Consider the following 16928-nt stretch of genomic DNA (forward strand, 5'->3'; position numbering starts at 1 on the left):
TTTAGTCATTATAATGCTAAATCAATCTACTACATTTTATCTTACTCAAAGAAATATTTTTAAAACTTCTCTCGGTGGTCTCTTTTGTAATTATTATTTTACTTCAATGGTCAGTCTGCAACCCTTTTATCTTCATTATCTATTTATTTGATTATGTAGTATCATCGAAAAATATACATTTTAATTTTATTTTTATAAAACAAAAAAAACTATTTTAATTTAAATCTACTGGACAAAAACAAATTAGTAGTTATATTAAAAAAAAACAAAATAAACAGCAACTTTAAAGTGCATAATATATTTTTTATTGTTATATTAAATGAATGTAGTTAACTTTTGACTTCTTTCAAATCTTGATATGCATTTTGTCTAATGGAGTGGAAAAACAACCTTAATTTAAAAAAAAATATTTTCACAGCTTTTTAAATACAGCTTAATTATTTTCTACATATGTGAAGAAAGCAATACTTAGTGTTAGAATGAAAGAAACTTGAAAGTTAGACTAAAGAATATGTTGCACTGCCCCAGCAGTTAATATTTATTTAATCCATGGTTTAGTACGCACTGTTAAGTGGAAAAAAGGAAGAGTTGTATATAATACCTTTTACATACAGAAGGTAAGTGATCGTGGCCACAGTGGGTTATGTTAACATGATAGATAAATAGAATCTTCCTACATAAATGGATTCTTTAAAAATATTTTTTAAATTTAAATCAGAATCTTAAAAGATGTTCAACCAAACTTCAAATTTATATTATCAGCATGAATTCAAATTACTCTTATATATATTAGTTTTATTGTTAAAATAAAATCAAAATATCTATAAGAATTTTGATTTATTAAGAAGAAACTTAGGTTTGTAATAAAGAAAAAACATATTTAATAATTGAACTAAATAATTGTATTTGTGAGTGATCTCTCAATATACATACTCTGTCTTTACAAATCAAAGGTGGCTAGTGCACAATTGGGAAAATATACACTATAAATTAACAAAAGTTTATTATTTCACAATAAATAAGTTTAACACTATATAAAAAAATAAGAAAAACAGTTAAATTTCAAATTGAATGTGACAAAAAACTTAAATCAATATCTGCTTAATCAATTTCAATCTCACATGATACATTCACAACGTAAAATACAATGCAAATTAACTACAGAACTATGAATCTTTATGTTTACTATAGAATTCATCTAAATATTTCTTATAAGCTGGTTGGTTCGGCCATAGATATGACGCTTGCTGATTGAGGGGACTTTGCGTGTTAGGTTCAGCTAAGAGACTCTGTATTGACAATAATATAGTACGTACATCGTACAATGCCGTCCATTTGTCTTTTAATATATCTAAACATATTAACCCGCATGTGTCCACATTGGGATGAAAACAGGGCGTCAAAAATTTTACTACAGGAGGTGCGTATGGGTAAGAATTAGGAAATTCCAAGGATAATTTATACTTGTGACCAGAATACACGGTTTCAAGTGGTCCGTTGATAGTTCCGATCCATTTAAATAGGTTCTCGCTTTCAGGGAATGCTGATATCCCTTTGTCTGCACATCTCATTAACTCCATAAGCTCTTTCTGCAATCTAAAACAACAATTCTATATGAACAATGAAAATCATGAAAATTGCAACTATTTATTAGAAAATCTTACCGTTTGCTCACAGCGTGATTGTCCTTTAATTTTATAGTGTCCTCATTCTGTTTGGCGGGATTCGACGATGAGGCGTAATGGGGGTTGATATTTTGGGCCATAATATTACAATTAAACGAAACAATGTATCGCCCGTTGTCTGTTAGAATGCAGACGACTTCCTGTTAATTTTAAAAAGCTCAAATTTTATTGGATATTTGACTCGTTTGACAGCAAGGCAATAATGGCGTCAATCAACCTGCAAGTACAGATAATGTAAGTATTTGCATTATTTTATTATAATCTGTGAATTGTAAAAATCAATACCGTACCTACGGTGCCGTTTATGTATTGTAGCTTTTGGTAATATAGTAAATATTTTTATTTAATATTACTTTATTTAATAGATAATTTTTTGATTGATTGATGTGATCATTTGCAAAATTATATAAACTAACTCTGTATATTATAAAGTTTGTACCACCTAAAAATCGTTGTAAGTGTTACTGATAAGTGGTAATTATTTATTTATTAAGTTTTGATGAATTTACTAAAATTTACCTTTAAAAATGTACAAAAAAGTAGATTATATAAATAAAAGTTGTAAGTATTGATGAAACTTGAATTTTTGCAAAATATTGTTTAATTCAATATAAGTCATTTGTAAATGAAAATATTAATTAGAAAATATCAAACATGCAGCTTATTTCTAATAGAACTATTTATAATTATAAATTATCTATAGTTTACGCATATGATTTCGGGATCTTCTTTTCTGGATGTCTGGAGTTGTTGCATATTTTTATTTGTGTTTAAAGATGTGTCTTTATTTCATGAATAGTTTGAAAGTTGTGGGATAAATAATCGATCACAATTTAAAAAAATAACTAAAACTATAACAAGGAAAATTAGAATGTAACAGCAACTTTCACTTTCTTTTATTTTGTTCGTGTTCATTCAGGCGTGAAATTTGGGTGAACGGATAGACATTTCGGTAAGTTTAAGAATCTATATAAGAGAAGAGTATTTATTATTACACTTCAGTCTTAATAAACAAGGTGCTTTATATAACAGTTTAAAATTATTAGTTAGAAACAATGATCAGTGTAATAGTAAGTATAGCCCATATTTTATAATATATGATCGTATTTCTATTTAAACATGCGTATATTTTAGGTCAGTTGGCAACTTTACTGTATAATCATCGTACATCGCTTTATATTCCCTCCCTATTTATTATCCCCTTCCTATTTATTTTTCTCTTTTATTTTTAATCTGTTTTACGTCATAACTTCATAAGCTTAATTAAATTAAACCATGCGTCATCTTTTGTGTTTTTATTGACATATGTCAACTAAATGGTGGTTTCGTTTTGTGATCTATTTAATATAATACCAACAAACTTTTAATTTACTATAAGTGAAATTAAAATAATTGTGAAAGTAATTTAGAAAGAATTCTTAAAAATGGCTGCAGTTTACTTTGAAAATCAACTTTTAACTAACATCGAGTGCACAAATGTATCAAACTTAAAAGACATTTTTTCATCTGAATATGGAATTCCTATTGAAGATTTATACATTTTAATCAACGGAAAACCTACATCTGACAATTTTTTATTGACAAATACAAATACAGTCAGAATATGCTCGAGACTCGTGGGCGGTAAAGGTGGATTTGGTTCTATGTTACGAGCTATTGGAGCTCAAATAGAAAAAACTACAAACCGTGAAGCATGTAGAGATTTGTCTGGAAGACGTTTACGTGATATCAACGAAGAAAAACGTTTAAGAAAATGGCTAGAAGGACAAGAAGACCGAGAACGCGAAGCTGCTGATAGAAAACAGAAAAAGTTGGAGCGCCTTATCGCTGAACCTAAAATTGAAGTGAATTTGAATCCAAATTATGAAAAAGAACGTCAAGAACTGCCAGAGCGAGTCAGTGCAGCTGTAGATGCTGGTTGGCAAGCTGCTGGTAGTTCTAAAGAAGGAACTAAAAGAAAAGCAGTGGAAATTCAAGCAAAGAAAAAAAAAGCCAAGTTATGGATTGATGCTGAATTCTCAGATTGCTCTTCTTTAAGTGATGAAGAAGAGGAAGTAAAATCCAGTGTAATCCCTATTGTTTCAACTGACAGTGGAAATGAATCTGATCACACCTCTGAAAGTAGTAAAGCTTTGTAGTAAGCATGTTTAATTACATAACATAATTATTGGTTTTGTATTTAATAAGTTAATGTAATAATGTTCTTGCATGCAGCATTCACTTTGTGAATTGTAAGCAAGAGAAGAAATTATCAGTAACCAATAAATAATCCCAATAATTTGAAATCCGTACATTTTTGAAATTTTGTTTAAATGAAATTGAGATAGATTTGTAAAAAATGTCTATTAATAAGTACACAGTAATATTTTAAGGATTAAGTAATTATTAAATGTAAAAATAAAATGTAAAATGTTTAATTTTTACATGAAATAAAACAGTAATAAATTTGAAAAACATATTGAGATATGTACGACATAAATTTTGCTCACCGATTGTTCTAACCCAATTTCAAGATTGTAGGTCAACAGGAAATACAATTTAAAACAATTTACATACTATAAGTTAATTAAATATCCATAAATTTTCACTGCAACTTCACATTTATTGTTAAATTTCATAATTTTATATCCACAGGAAGTATATATAAATATATACCCTATAGGTTTTTAAAAAATGATAAAAAAAAAATTCTTTGTATTATTTGTAATGTATATTTTTCATAAATAATGTCAGTCTCTGTTACTAAAAATTTATATTTATGTAATTAAAAAAATAGAAAATAAGTAGTTTATCCTAAGAATTGAAATAAATGTTATACACAAAAACAATCTGCATCTTTTATTTTTTATAATTGCCTTTGTTAAAAATATAGGTTACAATATCACTAAATTAAAAAATAAATAGCCTTTACCTGTCTTGAGCATTAAATAAAAATCTCATTTATATTTAGCAAGTAAATCTTTTTTTCAGAGACACTTTTTTACTGCTATATTTCTTCTTGCTCTCATCTCACTGGCAGTTGGTAGACCACGAGAATTTGAATATGATGAATCAGATGGACATTCTGATGATCATAAAGGTATGTTTTATTCAGTAAATATAGTGCTAGTTATTATATCAAAGTTTAGCATAAATATTTTGAGACCGTTATGCCGCAGTAGCATAGCTTGTGACTATAAACGTGACGGTTGTGGGTTTGATTTCCACTCTGAGGATTACATTATTTTCATTTCCTCGCTGGCTTCTATTAATCAACAGTGAGTACGGAGTGTCCTAACTCTACTAGGGTTCCTCAGGTTATCCTGAAAAAAGAAAGAGAGAATGAACATTTTATTATTCTCTCTTTGAAATTATAACTCTTTGTAATAAAAATCCCAGATATGATAGCAATAAAATTACAGTGGGACACAGTGTGTACTTAAAAAAAACTTGCACTTTTAGCAGATCTGGGAATATAATTGAAATATTAGTTTTCTTTCAATTGGGAATCACTCACTCAAAACTTCTATATATCGAGACACCAATCGTATGATGTTTATTTAAACTATTTAATATTTTTTCTTATAGAAAGTGTTGGTAGAGTCCAAATAAAAGTGTATCGAGGACCGACTAAGCATGACGGTTACGCGCCGTGGGGATTTTGGGTAAAACAACCTTCGGATGAAGAATAAATAGCAGATTCAAATAAATTTAATTTATATATTTTAAGTTTAGTAATAAGTAATAGATATACTTAAGCGATAAATAAAAAAATATATATTTTAAGTTAACTTTAAGTACCTCATTATTGAATATTCAGTGTTTAATGTGTTAGGTATTTAGAAATAATGTTCTGAGAGAACTTTTTTATGATGGAGTACGAGGTGAGATCACCAAAGAGTTTTATTGTATACATATTTTATTAAATAGTTATTAGTATTAGTTATATTATAATTGTAATAAAATATTTGTTTACGTTGTATAAAAATTGTATTTTTTATGTTCCCGTTTTGCGTGATACGCAAACAATTGTAGTGATTTTTCTCTTCAACTATGGAGGACGTCGACATGCAGTGTGTGTGTCTCAGAAGTGCAGAAAGTGGGGAATGGAGTGTCTTGGCACTAGGTTTCTTCTGCGTACCCTGCTATATGTGTGGTACAAAAAAGCTCTTAAATATTTTAAATTGAAATAGAACTAGTCTATTTAATTATACTATCAATATAGTGACTGTGATAGTCATATTTTTTATATGTAGAACAAAGTTATAAACATTTATAAATCAAAATCAGCTTCACGCTGTATCCCGTAGTGCAGGTAGAGAGAACCTAGTGATAGGGACTTGGTTCCCTACTTTCCGCCGATTTCCGGAGGTATTGGGTGATATGTGGCGGAACTCAACGCCGCGCTTTGCCTTTACAACAGAGGGAAGAAATGGAAATATAAATTTAAATAAATATTTCATTTCCTTGAGTGGGTATCGAACCCACAATCAGTCTCGTTTACAGTCACATTTTATGTTAGACCTCTATTATCTTTATTATAAACAATTATAGTAAAGCTTTATGCAAGTTGTCTTTGTTTTCAAACGTTAACGTTGGACGAGTCGTGGCCTCCTTGAAGTTAGGCTTTCTGAACTTTTACAAATTTTTCACTCGAGAATAAAATAATCCTAAAAAACATCCTAAAATCAAATCTGTAGTTTCAAGGCGCCCACGATTCTGGTCGTATTTACTGTAATAAGAGGTATTTTAATTTTTGCAATAGTGTAATAGCTGATATTAAATATAAAAAAAGAAATTTAACAGTTAACTATATTTAAGTATATAGTCTAGTCTAGATTAATGAAAAAATATATTTTCGTTTCTTTGCTCTGTTGCCAATTCAAAGCGCGACGTTGAGTTCCGCCACTCAACTCCAGATGCCAACAACAATGCTTTCAGAATTCAGCGGAAAGTGGGGAGCGGAGTGTTTTAACACTAGGTTCCCCCTGCCTACCCTGCTGTGTGCGGGATACAGCATGAATCTAATTTATTTTATTTAGGCATTTTTTTTATATAGGATAAATAATAATGTAATATTCTAACTATTTTGTTGAGACTACCTATTGTGATAATTAAAATTTTATAATTAACAAATTTCAAAATCATATTAAAATTTATTTCAGTTCTTTAAATAATAGTAAATTGTTCAGTTCAGTTCCTTTCTTAATTTATGGCTAGTAAATTGTTCGTAATCTAATTGATTCTTTATTTTATGGCTTTTAGGCGTGCGTTTGTAATCTAATTATTTTATCTTTATCATTGACAGCTGTCATAAGAACAACAAAAAAGTATGGCGGCAAAAATACGCTTATTTAAGTATACCTAAATAAAACATCGTAAATAAATAATAATAGACTTTATATTTTATTCATTGAGTATGTAAACTAATAAACAATAACTTTACTTAAGTCAACCATTAATAAACTAAGCAGATTCTGTGGTAAGTAACTTAAAACAATTAATGAATATACGTTGCACAACTTGTATTGTATATATATCTAATTATAATTATTAGGTACTAAAAATATAAAGAAGAAGAAATACTTCCTTAAGTACATGTTTGTTACCTTTTATTTCCTTAAATTAAAATGAATTTTAGGATGAATTATAAAATTTAAGGCGTAGGGTTTTTGCCAATAAGTTGAGCAACTTTTTGAACATTTTTTGTGTCAGTGTCATTCCACACTTAAGAAAGAAATATACTCGTAGTTTTTTAGAAAACATGTAACCTCTTTCTTTTACAGAAGTCGGTTAATAATATAGGTATTTCTTGTTGAGTGTCCGCATCGTCCGCAGCGAGGAAATTAAAATATTAAATATTTAATTTACTCGAGTAGGAATCGTACCCAAAACCTGTCGTGCTTACAGTCGCATACTTGTGCCCCTGCGTCACGACTGGCTTCAAACGTAAATAATATATACATACATTTATCGCTTAAAGTATGTATCTAATTAATTAATTACTATATTCAGAATAAATAAAGTACATATTTTGATTTTTAAGATAGCAAATCTTTTTGAATCCGGATCGAATCTACAACCATTGCTTGTATTATTAAGTATTGTCCCACTGCGCCACAATGATATTTGTAATTTTTTTCATCAAACAACTAAAACATTTCGCATTAAAAACATGCCTACGTTATTTCAAGAGCTTTATTCACCGTAAATATATGTACGTACATAATATATGGAAACATTTGTTTACGAAATTTAACAATAGTGTTTTGCTTCGCCTTTGCTAATAGGTGTATTGGATTAGTACGATTTATTACACGAACAACGTCGGTTTGATTTGAGCTGCATTCAAGCAAGAAATATTTTTCTTACCTTTTTTGGACGCTTATAACGTAAAAGTGATGGTTGTGGGATCGATTTTCAGTTGAGAAAATGTAGACATTTAAATATTTTTTACGGACAAAGTGCGTAAGTAAGTGACGTCACCTAGCATCTAGCTTCTAATGTCTCTATTTCTTTGGAAAACGATTTTTTCCAAACAGAATTGATTTCATTAAGCTAAGGTAACTTATAGGATTCTTTAACTCTTAACCTTTAACTCGTAAACTTGAAAAATAAACGATTTTATTTATAAATTAAAACAGTTAAATATAACCTTGTACTTTTTTACAGACAACTTCTGTAACAAAATGTGTTATTGTGACTTATTAAAAATGCGATGCGTTGCGATGTACGTTTTTTTCAGAAGTAATAAAATTGATTATTTTTGTGGTTGGTACAATGTAGCTATGAACGCCATCGAATTACTTTAACAACGCACGCGGTTAGAGTAATTCGATGGTGTTCATAACATTTGTTGTTTTGTTAAGGCTTACTGAGAATTACACCGTAATATTATATAGCGTATAGCACTTCTGAGAAAAACAAAGAAAAAGTGAATTCGACCAGAAGTTCCAGAGATCTTAGCGTTTAAAAACAAACAAACAAACTCTTCCACTTTATTACATTAGTATCGACTATAAATTAATATTACCTATAATAAATAATAATGAACAATATGAGGCCAGTCGTGGCGCAGGGGCACAAGTGTGATTGTAAACGCCACAGGTTGTGGGTTTGATTCCCACTCGCGGAAATGAAATATTTAATATTTTCATTTTCTTCACGCGCAATGTTTCCAGAATTCCGCGTAAAATGGGGAACAGAGTAACACACTTAACACTAGATTCCCTCTGTCTACCCTGCTGTGTGCGGGATACACCGTGAAGCTGAAAAAAAAGTATATTTGTATGCCTAGATTGTTTCGAAACGCGTAATATGGCGTTGATTCTTTTCAGTTCAGTTCAGTTTTTGTTTATAACGTTCATTCTTTCCACCATCTACATCCTAATATATTATTCTATCACCAGTCAATACGGTGCTATAGTGCAGGATTCTCTTATCTTTGCTTAGTTTAGTCGTGTCTGAATGCTTCAAACAAATAATACTAAGAATATAGAGTTTGTTTAGGTTCTTTCCTGTCATTAACAACACCGGTTTAGATAAGAACACACTGTCCATTGGTCACGTGAGTTATTGATAAGAGATAAGCGGATTGATAACAGAATCGATTGAAGTATTGTATTGTATTTTAGCAGTCGATGTCTTCAGATCAAATTGTGATGATTTAAAAGGAATTGTGTTTTTTGAGTTAATAATTGTGTGTAAATTGTATTAAAAGGTCTGTAGTAAAAGTGGTTAGTGACTGCTAAGCCAGTGACCGTGGATTCGATTCTTGTCCCAATACAATGCGTGATGAGCTTAGGTTAGTGTGTTGCTGATAATTTATCTATTAACGTATGTATTTTAAATGTATACATATGTATGTTACGTATTTTTATTTGTTGTTTCATCGTTATTTATTTTTTGTCAAATTCTCGATAGGAACGTGTTATATTAGTAATTGAAAAAGATATTATTTACTTGACTTGAACGGCGTTGAATTCCGCTACTCATAGTACAGTGTTACAAATTCGGGTCGAAAGCGAAGAACGGAGTGTCTTGGCAGTAGGTTCTCTCTACTCTCCCAGCTTAACGGGATAAAGCGTTAAGTTATAAATAATATATTATTTAATATACTTATGTGTTTATATGAAATTGTAAACGCGACTCTTGTTCGAAGGAGTTTCTGCAATCTTATTAATGACTGACGGACAACGCAAGTCGTCAAGCTCCGCGGCGTACAACACTGAAATTTGTCATATAGGGTCCTTGGGAAGTGTATGGGGGCACTTAGGGAGGATTGCTCGAAATTTCAACTGGAACAAACAAGATTTTACTCAGTATAAAATATAAGTATGAGTAGTTTCTTTTATTTCTATCTAAATTTAACAACTTATTACTATGTTGAAATTTTGATCAATAGATTAAGAGGTGCTGTATTCAAATTCGAAATATCTATAAAGTTACGTTACTTACGTTATTTTTTAATAGGGTTATTTTTAATTGATGCATGGCATTATGACTATTAATGAAATTTTGAGACTCTCTTTTTCTCTTTTTTTTTCCAAACACTCATAGAAAAAGAAATAGAAAATATTTCGCGTAGGTATATCCATCAATATTATCAGACTGTTCTCGTCCTTCGGCTTCGCTGCTCCTCGTTGCCAGCCAACTTGCGTATTTCGGTACTCCACCTAAATCAAAGCTAAAGCGCTAATCGCTACAGTCTAAAGTCGCATACCTTTTTTGCTCTTTCACTGTCACGCCCTGGTCACTGGTCTCCTATGTTGTATAACACATACAAGATATTATATGCTCGTATATAAATATATTATATACATTGCTAAGCTATGACGCTCTTATTTCTAATGAGTTTCTTTATTTAATTCCAGAACAATGAGTCGCTTAAGGGCACCCATTCTCCAATATTTGAGTAAGTATAGTTAATTTCCAATTTTATTATCGGGCATTGACTTTAAGTAGAGAGTTTGTAGGCACAAGTCACTCTGTTTTACATTATTTAAATATTTTAGAAATATTGCTGATCATCGTAACTCAACGCCTATATTATGAATATAAATATTTATCCAATTAAAAATGAATTCAATATCATCGCTATTACTAAAATATATTTTGAGGATCGTAAGTCTTGCTACTTTTTAGGTCTTATAAGAAACTAGCGGACGCGCGCAGCTTCGCTTGCGTATTTAGGAGTGAATTCTAATAACCCATGAAACATGTGTTCAATGAAATATTTTTAAGACTCTAAATATCAAATTTTATAGAAATCGGTGGCGATTTAAGAATTTTTCCATACAAACTTTCAACCCCTTATTTGCACCCTTAGGGGGAGAATTCTAGAAAACAATGAAACACGTATTCAATTAAATACTTTTAAAAATCTAAATTTCTAATTTTATAAAAATCGGTGCCGATTTAATTTTTTTTCCATACAAACTTTGAACCCCTATTTCACCCCTTTAGAGTTAAAATTTTTCAAAATTCCTTCTTAGTGGATGTCCAGGTTGCGATAGTAAACATCTGTCCAAATTTCACGTTTCTATGCACAGTGGTTACGGCTGTGCGTGCGTCTTACCTCAGTCAGTGAGGACAAGTCCTTTTATATATATAGATATTCGTATTTAATAGCTTCCTGCTGCATTATGTATTTTTAATATTATAAAGTTGAAAGATGAGTTGAAACGGAACCTTAGTTAATTAATTAACGGGAAACGGAGGGTCTTAATAGTAGATTCCCAGGTTCCCTCGGCCTACCCTGCAATAAGTGAATGAGTGTAAAAACACTTAATATACCGATTATTAAGTTAAACGGATATAAATAAAGCGGGATACCGGGTGCGGAAAAGAAGTTTTTTAACATAAAATTTTTCTCTTCAGTTCCAAGGAAGAAGGGCGTAGTAGTAAAACTATGTTTGACCTCCATCACGCTGTTATCACTTACATGTGGGTGGCTGTTATCAGAGACGATCACTGAAGTGCTGTTACCGTCTAGCGTTATCAAGCATCTTAACCATTTCAGATCGAATAGGAATCTCAAAAGATATATTGATGAAATGTAAGGATTCGTTTTTATTTTATATTTTAGTTTACAGTCACACTCTTGTGCCCTATGATAAAGGGAAATATCTTTCAATAAAGAATATTTACGATTAAATCTAAAGAATATTTATTTATTGAAAATTTGTATGAGATAATATATTTTTTAAAATCTCTGCGGTTTCGATGTGTAACTTAGCTTAATTGCCCTTTTCACTTAATCCGATTAAAATAATGAAAGATTTCTAATAATATTGTTAGGCACATTGTACCCACTATAGTAAGTTTTCGAATACTAAAGTAAAATTTAATCGCTATGGTAACAAGAGAAACTGAGGCGTTAAGTTCCATTACTCAACACGCAATGCCTGGAAAGTTTGACTGTGCGTGGGGAACGAAGTGCCTGGTTCTCTCTGCATATCTAAGTTGAAAATCTTAATTATTTACTATATCGTAAAAATTTATGTTTTTGTTTTTTCCAGAGAAGTACTAATAGAGCCTTCATCAGTACAATGTAAAGATATACCCTTGTTAATATTAGTAGCGTCCTCCCCAAACCATTTTGGTCAACGCGACGCTATAAGGAAGTCATGGGGGGGATACTTCCCCACTTATTTTATTATGGGAGTTAATGGTGGAGTGGATGGCTTGAATGTAAGTTAAGTAAGTTTTTCTTTGTTTGTTTCGTAGTTTTTTAGGGTTCCGTACCTTTTAAAGAAAAAAGTTGAAAAAGAAAAAAAAACCACTATGTTGTCCGTCAGTCTGTCTGTCAAGAGCCTCTATCTCAGGAAAGAAATCAAAATCTAATATCAAAGTTTAATATTAAAGCCGTTATTTCAAGTGAGGTAATAGATGAAATGGCTCTGGCTAAACGAAGCTTTACTCTAAGCTAAGCATTTTTGTATGGAACCCTGGGTGAGGCCGACTCGTGCTTGCCCGGTTTTTTAGTAGGAGAGATAACGTATTAAGTTTAAGATTCTATGTCTTATGTACTTGTCTTATGTGTGTTTGTCTTATATTATATTTTTTTGTGTTTAGCTTATGAAAAAATCTTCGAATCTATCTCTCTCTATCTACCGATTATTTTTTTTGAAATAAAAAAAAACATCTATTTATATTTCTTGCATCATCATCATCATCATCATCAGCCTGTCCTCATCCACTGCTGGACATAGGCCTCTCCTCTTTCTTGCATAATCTGGTAGAAATATAAAATACAGAAAAGGTAAAATATATCATTTTGTCTATTCCAGTCAGATAACTACTTAGAAGCTAAGTACCACAGTGACATTATAATGTACAATTTTCAAGAGCACTATCAGAATTTAACGTTGAAAACTGGTCTCATGCTGCACTGGTCCAAAAGGTAAGGTCAAGGTCAAGTGCATATAGTTATTTACACGATTTTAAAACAAACAAATGATTTTGAGTTTTTTGTCAGTTTGTGTTTATGTTCGTCCAGGCTAATCTCCGGAATAGTTGAATCGATTTTTTTTGGTACTTTCAATGGAGGGTGGTAGTTACAACCGTCGCGTTTACAGCCACACACTGTGCCGCTGTGTCATTTTCATACGTTTTGTAAGCTTCTACCATGTTTCTATTTAAATATTGCTTCAGGAGATGTTCTCCAGATATGTTGCTCAAGACGGATGACGATGTGATGATCAACCCTGTCATGATGAACAGACTGTTAGCGGAGAATAGAGGGAGGGATTTAGTAGGCGAGTATTTCTTTGGCTGTTTAACTACTAAATGAGTTTTTGTTTTTTGTCTGTCTGTCATGTCTTGCCATAATTATTTTCACACTTTGCATTATTTGTTATTTAGGGACAAGCTAATGTGAAACAGACTGATAACGCTACGCTACGATTCCGACACGAGAGAATGAATTTCCTTACAGTTTTTCCTCGCTCTGGTGGAGAAATAAAATGCGGCGTTAATTTCCGCCATTTGACACGCAATGTTTCAAAAGCTGGGCAATGCATGAAAAGGGAAGCTTAAGACTAAATTCGTTCTGCGTACTCCGGTATGTGCGGGATACAGGAAGAAGTTAAAAAAATATCATATTAACTCATATTGGTATTGGGTGCAAGCTCACCCCACATAAAATTCCATTACTAAATTCAATAAAAAAACACAACTTATATGAAAATTCCGTTTCTTACAAAAAGGTTACAAAATCCTATCGTCGAGCCCGCACCGCAATTCCTACAACAAGTGGTATTTACCAAAATGGTTGTACCATGAAGACATTATACCTGAATATTTATCGGGAACGGGATATCTTATAAATGGTGGGTATATTTATTTATATTTAAAAAAAAAGGTTGAGACCTGTCGTGGCCCAGGGGCACTAAGAGTGTCTTAGTAAACGCGACTGATTGTGGGTTCGATCCTCACTCGAGGAAATGAAATACTTATTTAAATTTATATTTTCATGTCATCGCTCTGGTGTCCAGGCAAAGCGCGGCGTTGAGTTTCACTACTTAACACGTTATGTCTCCAGGTTTCGGTGGAATGTCAGGAACGGAGGTGCCTTAATGAGAACGGAGTTTCTTAACACTAGCAATACCTATAACAAAAAGTTTAAAAGGGGGAAGCCGCGCTAGGGTCGCTAGTATTAGTATATATTTATTAATATTTTTATTTTTATTATTTTCAGGAAAACACATAGATAATATCCTCTCAACATCATACAAAGTGCCAATGATTAACTTAGAGGATGTATATTTTACATGTTTAGTCGCTAAACAACAGTTAAACTTAACCCTCAGTCATGACCATCGTTTAAGTCCGTACAAACCGTGGTTTAAACTACAGTGTGTTTACTTTGGTTTAGCCTCATTACATAGTTTAAGTGAAGAAGAAATGAGAACAAAATGGTGGAAAATGAATAATTTAATGAATGAATATAAGAATAATAATACTGTTTGTGATTATTTCTTAAATAATAAGTGGAGTGAATGGTTTTTGTATTGATAAATTAATAATAGTTCTCGTTACCTACGTTGTAACGTGAAGGTATAAAAACCATACTGCCTGAGTGAGAATCGAACCAACGACCTTTACTTTTATAATCAGACGCCCATTGCGACTTGACGTATGCCATTTTTTTATTTACTTTTTTGTATATATTTTTCGAAATAGCTTTCATTTTATGTAATTAAACTATGCAAATCTGAAACAAGTTTCAAATATCCAAATTCTTATACGAAATTATAAGTAAATTATTAAAAAATAATGTAAGACTAATTATAATTACATTAATTTATTAAATGACGTATAAAGACTGATGTATTTTTAAGGAATATTAATCTATAGAAATTAGTGTTCAGTATTCAGTGGCGGAACTGAACGCCACGATTTGCCTTACCACTACGGCAAGGAAAAGTCTATGTTATCAATACAATATTTTTCCCCGAAAAACGTATTATATACTATAACTATTGGTTATAATTATAATTTTAATTAATATTTTAAAGTATTTATGTATGTTTAATTTTTTTAAAGTATTTTTTTATAAAAATGTTTTGCCTATTTAATTATATGTTTAATTATATTTATTTTGTAATTTAAAAGAAAAAAATATTTTTATTGTATAACAATTTCCATGTACCTTGATGAAAACGCATGGCTTAGAGGTCAAACTCAAATTTAAAATATTCTTTCAAATAGACTAATAAGCACTTTTGAATCGTCGAATGAACATATAAACAAAAAAGCTACCACCGTTTCTTAAGCCGGCAACGAAGCAAGGAACTCAACAGTTGCTTTTTTCAAAGTCAATGGTATAATTTAATTGTTACATTAACTGTCAACTATCATACAAGATATTCAATAGACATTAATTCCATACATCTTTATCCTCTAAATATTCTTGAATAGTGTAATAAGCTTTACTTGTTATTATTTTTTTACAGATGTATACACGTATACTCAAACTCATAAAAGATTTATAAAATTTTTGAAGGCGAAATCTTATCTTTATTTCTCATTCCTATCACAATTTTTGCTATGACATTGTATATGTCGTCGGACAAACAGAATGTTATAGTATGTATACTATTTGTATACAAATTGTGAAGCAACTGTATACCTGCATCTTTAAAAACATTATGAATCTCGAGCTTTTATGTTATAAATACATCTCACGGCTCTCTTTTGGTGAATGAATATTTAATTTATGCATATCTGCAGCACTGCTCCGGTCAGATCGCTTGGATGGTTTCCCAGGCAAGAGGCTCGTGTTCAAATCCCGATACGTTCAAATTAGTACCTATACGTTTTCTAAAAAGTATTTTTCTTTTTAAAAGTGTGGAATAACACTCTAAAAATATTCAAAATAAGTATAATTTCATTTTAAGTTTTGTACTTTTATTGATATTAAATTTTTTATTTTTTTTGTAAATTGTTTTATTGTTTTTATTAATAATCTTATTTGTATTTGTTCTTTAATCAAATCACTATTTCAAAAAAATAGTTAAATTATAAATATTTTTCCAAGAGGAATTTGAACTTGCAACCATCGTATACCTACAACTAAATAAATGTCTTCATATTTTTTGAATCTATAATATATTTAATTGAGGCCATCGTGGCGCAGCGACAATGATTGTGGGTTCGATTCCCACTCCAAGGAGTGAATTTTAATTTCTTCGGTCTAGTACTTAAAATATACTTAAAATTACATAACCTCCACGAGCATTACAAACTCTGGTTTTTTAATATCTCAGATCTGAGAAACAGCGGTGTAAAAAAACATAATTAAGTTCGTATTTTATTATTTTCTAGTGATAATGAATTAATGATATCTTTGAATTACTATTTACAACTCACTTCAAATGTCGTAGTCGCCGTGGTGCAGTAAGTCTGTCTGTAAATGTGACGGTTGAGGGTTCATTTATTTTATTTTTTTCGTTCTGATTGCAATATTTCGAAAACATAGCGGTGATCCCCCATGGATCACTCAGTCGTCTCGCTCTCTCTCCTCTCGTTCTCTCTCCTTATTCTGTAATAAGCGGTGGATGTATAAGGTAGTGAAAAAAGTAATATAAGTCTTAAAACAGGTGTTCGCGATAAAGTTTTTATTTTTTCTCATATTCTTATATACTTGAGTGCATTGTTATAGCATTCATTCATTAATGACAGGTATGTATTAGAAACTATTATTATTAGACACAATTTATTTTTTTATGTAGTCTTTTTAGGCAGACTCTATGTCTCGCA

At 30.9% G+C, this 16928-nt stretch overlaps 3 protein-coding genes and 1 long non-coding RNA gene across 10 annotated transcripts; 3 read left to right on the forward strand and 1 right to left on the reverse strand.

Moving 5' to 3' along the window:
* Nucleotides 1-288: 288 nt before the first annotated feature.
* Nucleotides 289-1896, reverse strand: vih (ubiquitin conjugating enzyme vih). The gene is made up of 2 exons (XM_085195345.1): nt 1665-1896; nt 289-1596 (listed from the first exon to the last, which is right to left on the reverse strand). Exons 1-2 carry the CDS (start codon nt 1763-1765, stop codon nt 1167-1169), a joined length of 531 nt encoding a protein of 176 aa, XP_085051471.1. The 5' UTR covers nt 1766-1896; the 3' UTR covers nt 289-1166.
* A 495-nt stretch (nt 1897-2391) lies between these two features.
* LOC146533653 (uncharacterized) lies at nt 2392-5793 on the forward strand. Of its 2 annotated transcripts, none has more exons than XR_014878567.1 (3): nt 2392-2637; nt 4656-4764; nt 5253-5793. It is a non-coding gene; the product is annotated as an uncharacterized LOC146533653 (long non-coding RNA). The 2 variants fall into 2 exon arrangements; XR_014878566.1 differs by lacking the exon at nt 2392-2637 and adding an exon at nt 2650-2755.
* On the forward strand, nt 2962-4513 carry LOC146533654 (splicing regulator SDE2). The gene has a single exon (XM_085194679.1). It carries the CDS (start codon nt 3110-3112, stop codon nt 3821-3823), a length of 714 nt encoding a protein of 237 aa, XP_085050805.1. The 5' UTR covers nt 2962-3109; the 3' UTR covers nt 3824-4513.
* A 2177-nt stretch (nt 5794-7970) lies between the features above and the next one.
* LOC146533655 (beta-1,3-galactosyltransferase 5-like) lies at nt 7971-16104 on the forward strand. 6 transcript variants are annotated; one of them, XM_085194882.1, is made up of 8 exons: nt 7971-8227; nt 10538-10578; nt 11544-11721; nt 12185-12356; nt 12956-13068; nt 13320-13423; nt 13874-13996; nt 14365-16104. In XM_085194882.1, exons 2-8 carry the CDS (start codon nt 10542-10544, stop codon nt 14679-14681), a joined length of 1044 nt encoding a protein of 347 aa, XP_085051008.1. In that variant the 5' UTR covers nt 7971-8227; nt 10538-10541; the 3' UTR covers nt 14682-16104. The 6 variants fall into 6 exon arrangements, with proteins under 6 accessions (XP_085051008.1, XP_085051007.1, XP_085051009.1 ...); XM_085194881.1 differs by having other exon boundaries at nt 7971-8136; XM_085194883.1 differs by having other exon boundaries at nt 7971-8132.
* The last annotated feature ends 824 nt before the right edge of the window (nt 16105-16928 follow it).

Source organism: Heliconius melpomene, chromosome 12, assembly GCF_056956725.1.
Source record: "Heliconius melpomene rosina isolate 202511_hmr_F chromosome 12, ASM5695672v1, whole genome shotgun sequence".
Lineage (NCBI taxonomy): Eukaryota > Metazoa > Arthropoda > Insecta > Lepidoptera > Nymphalidae > Heliconius > Heliconius melpomene.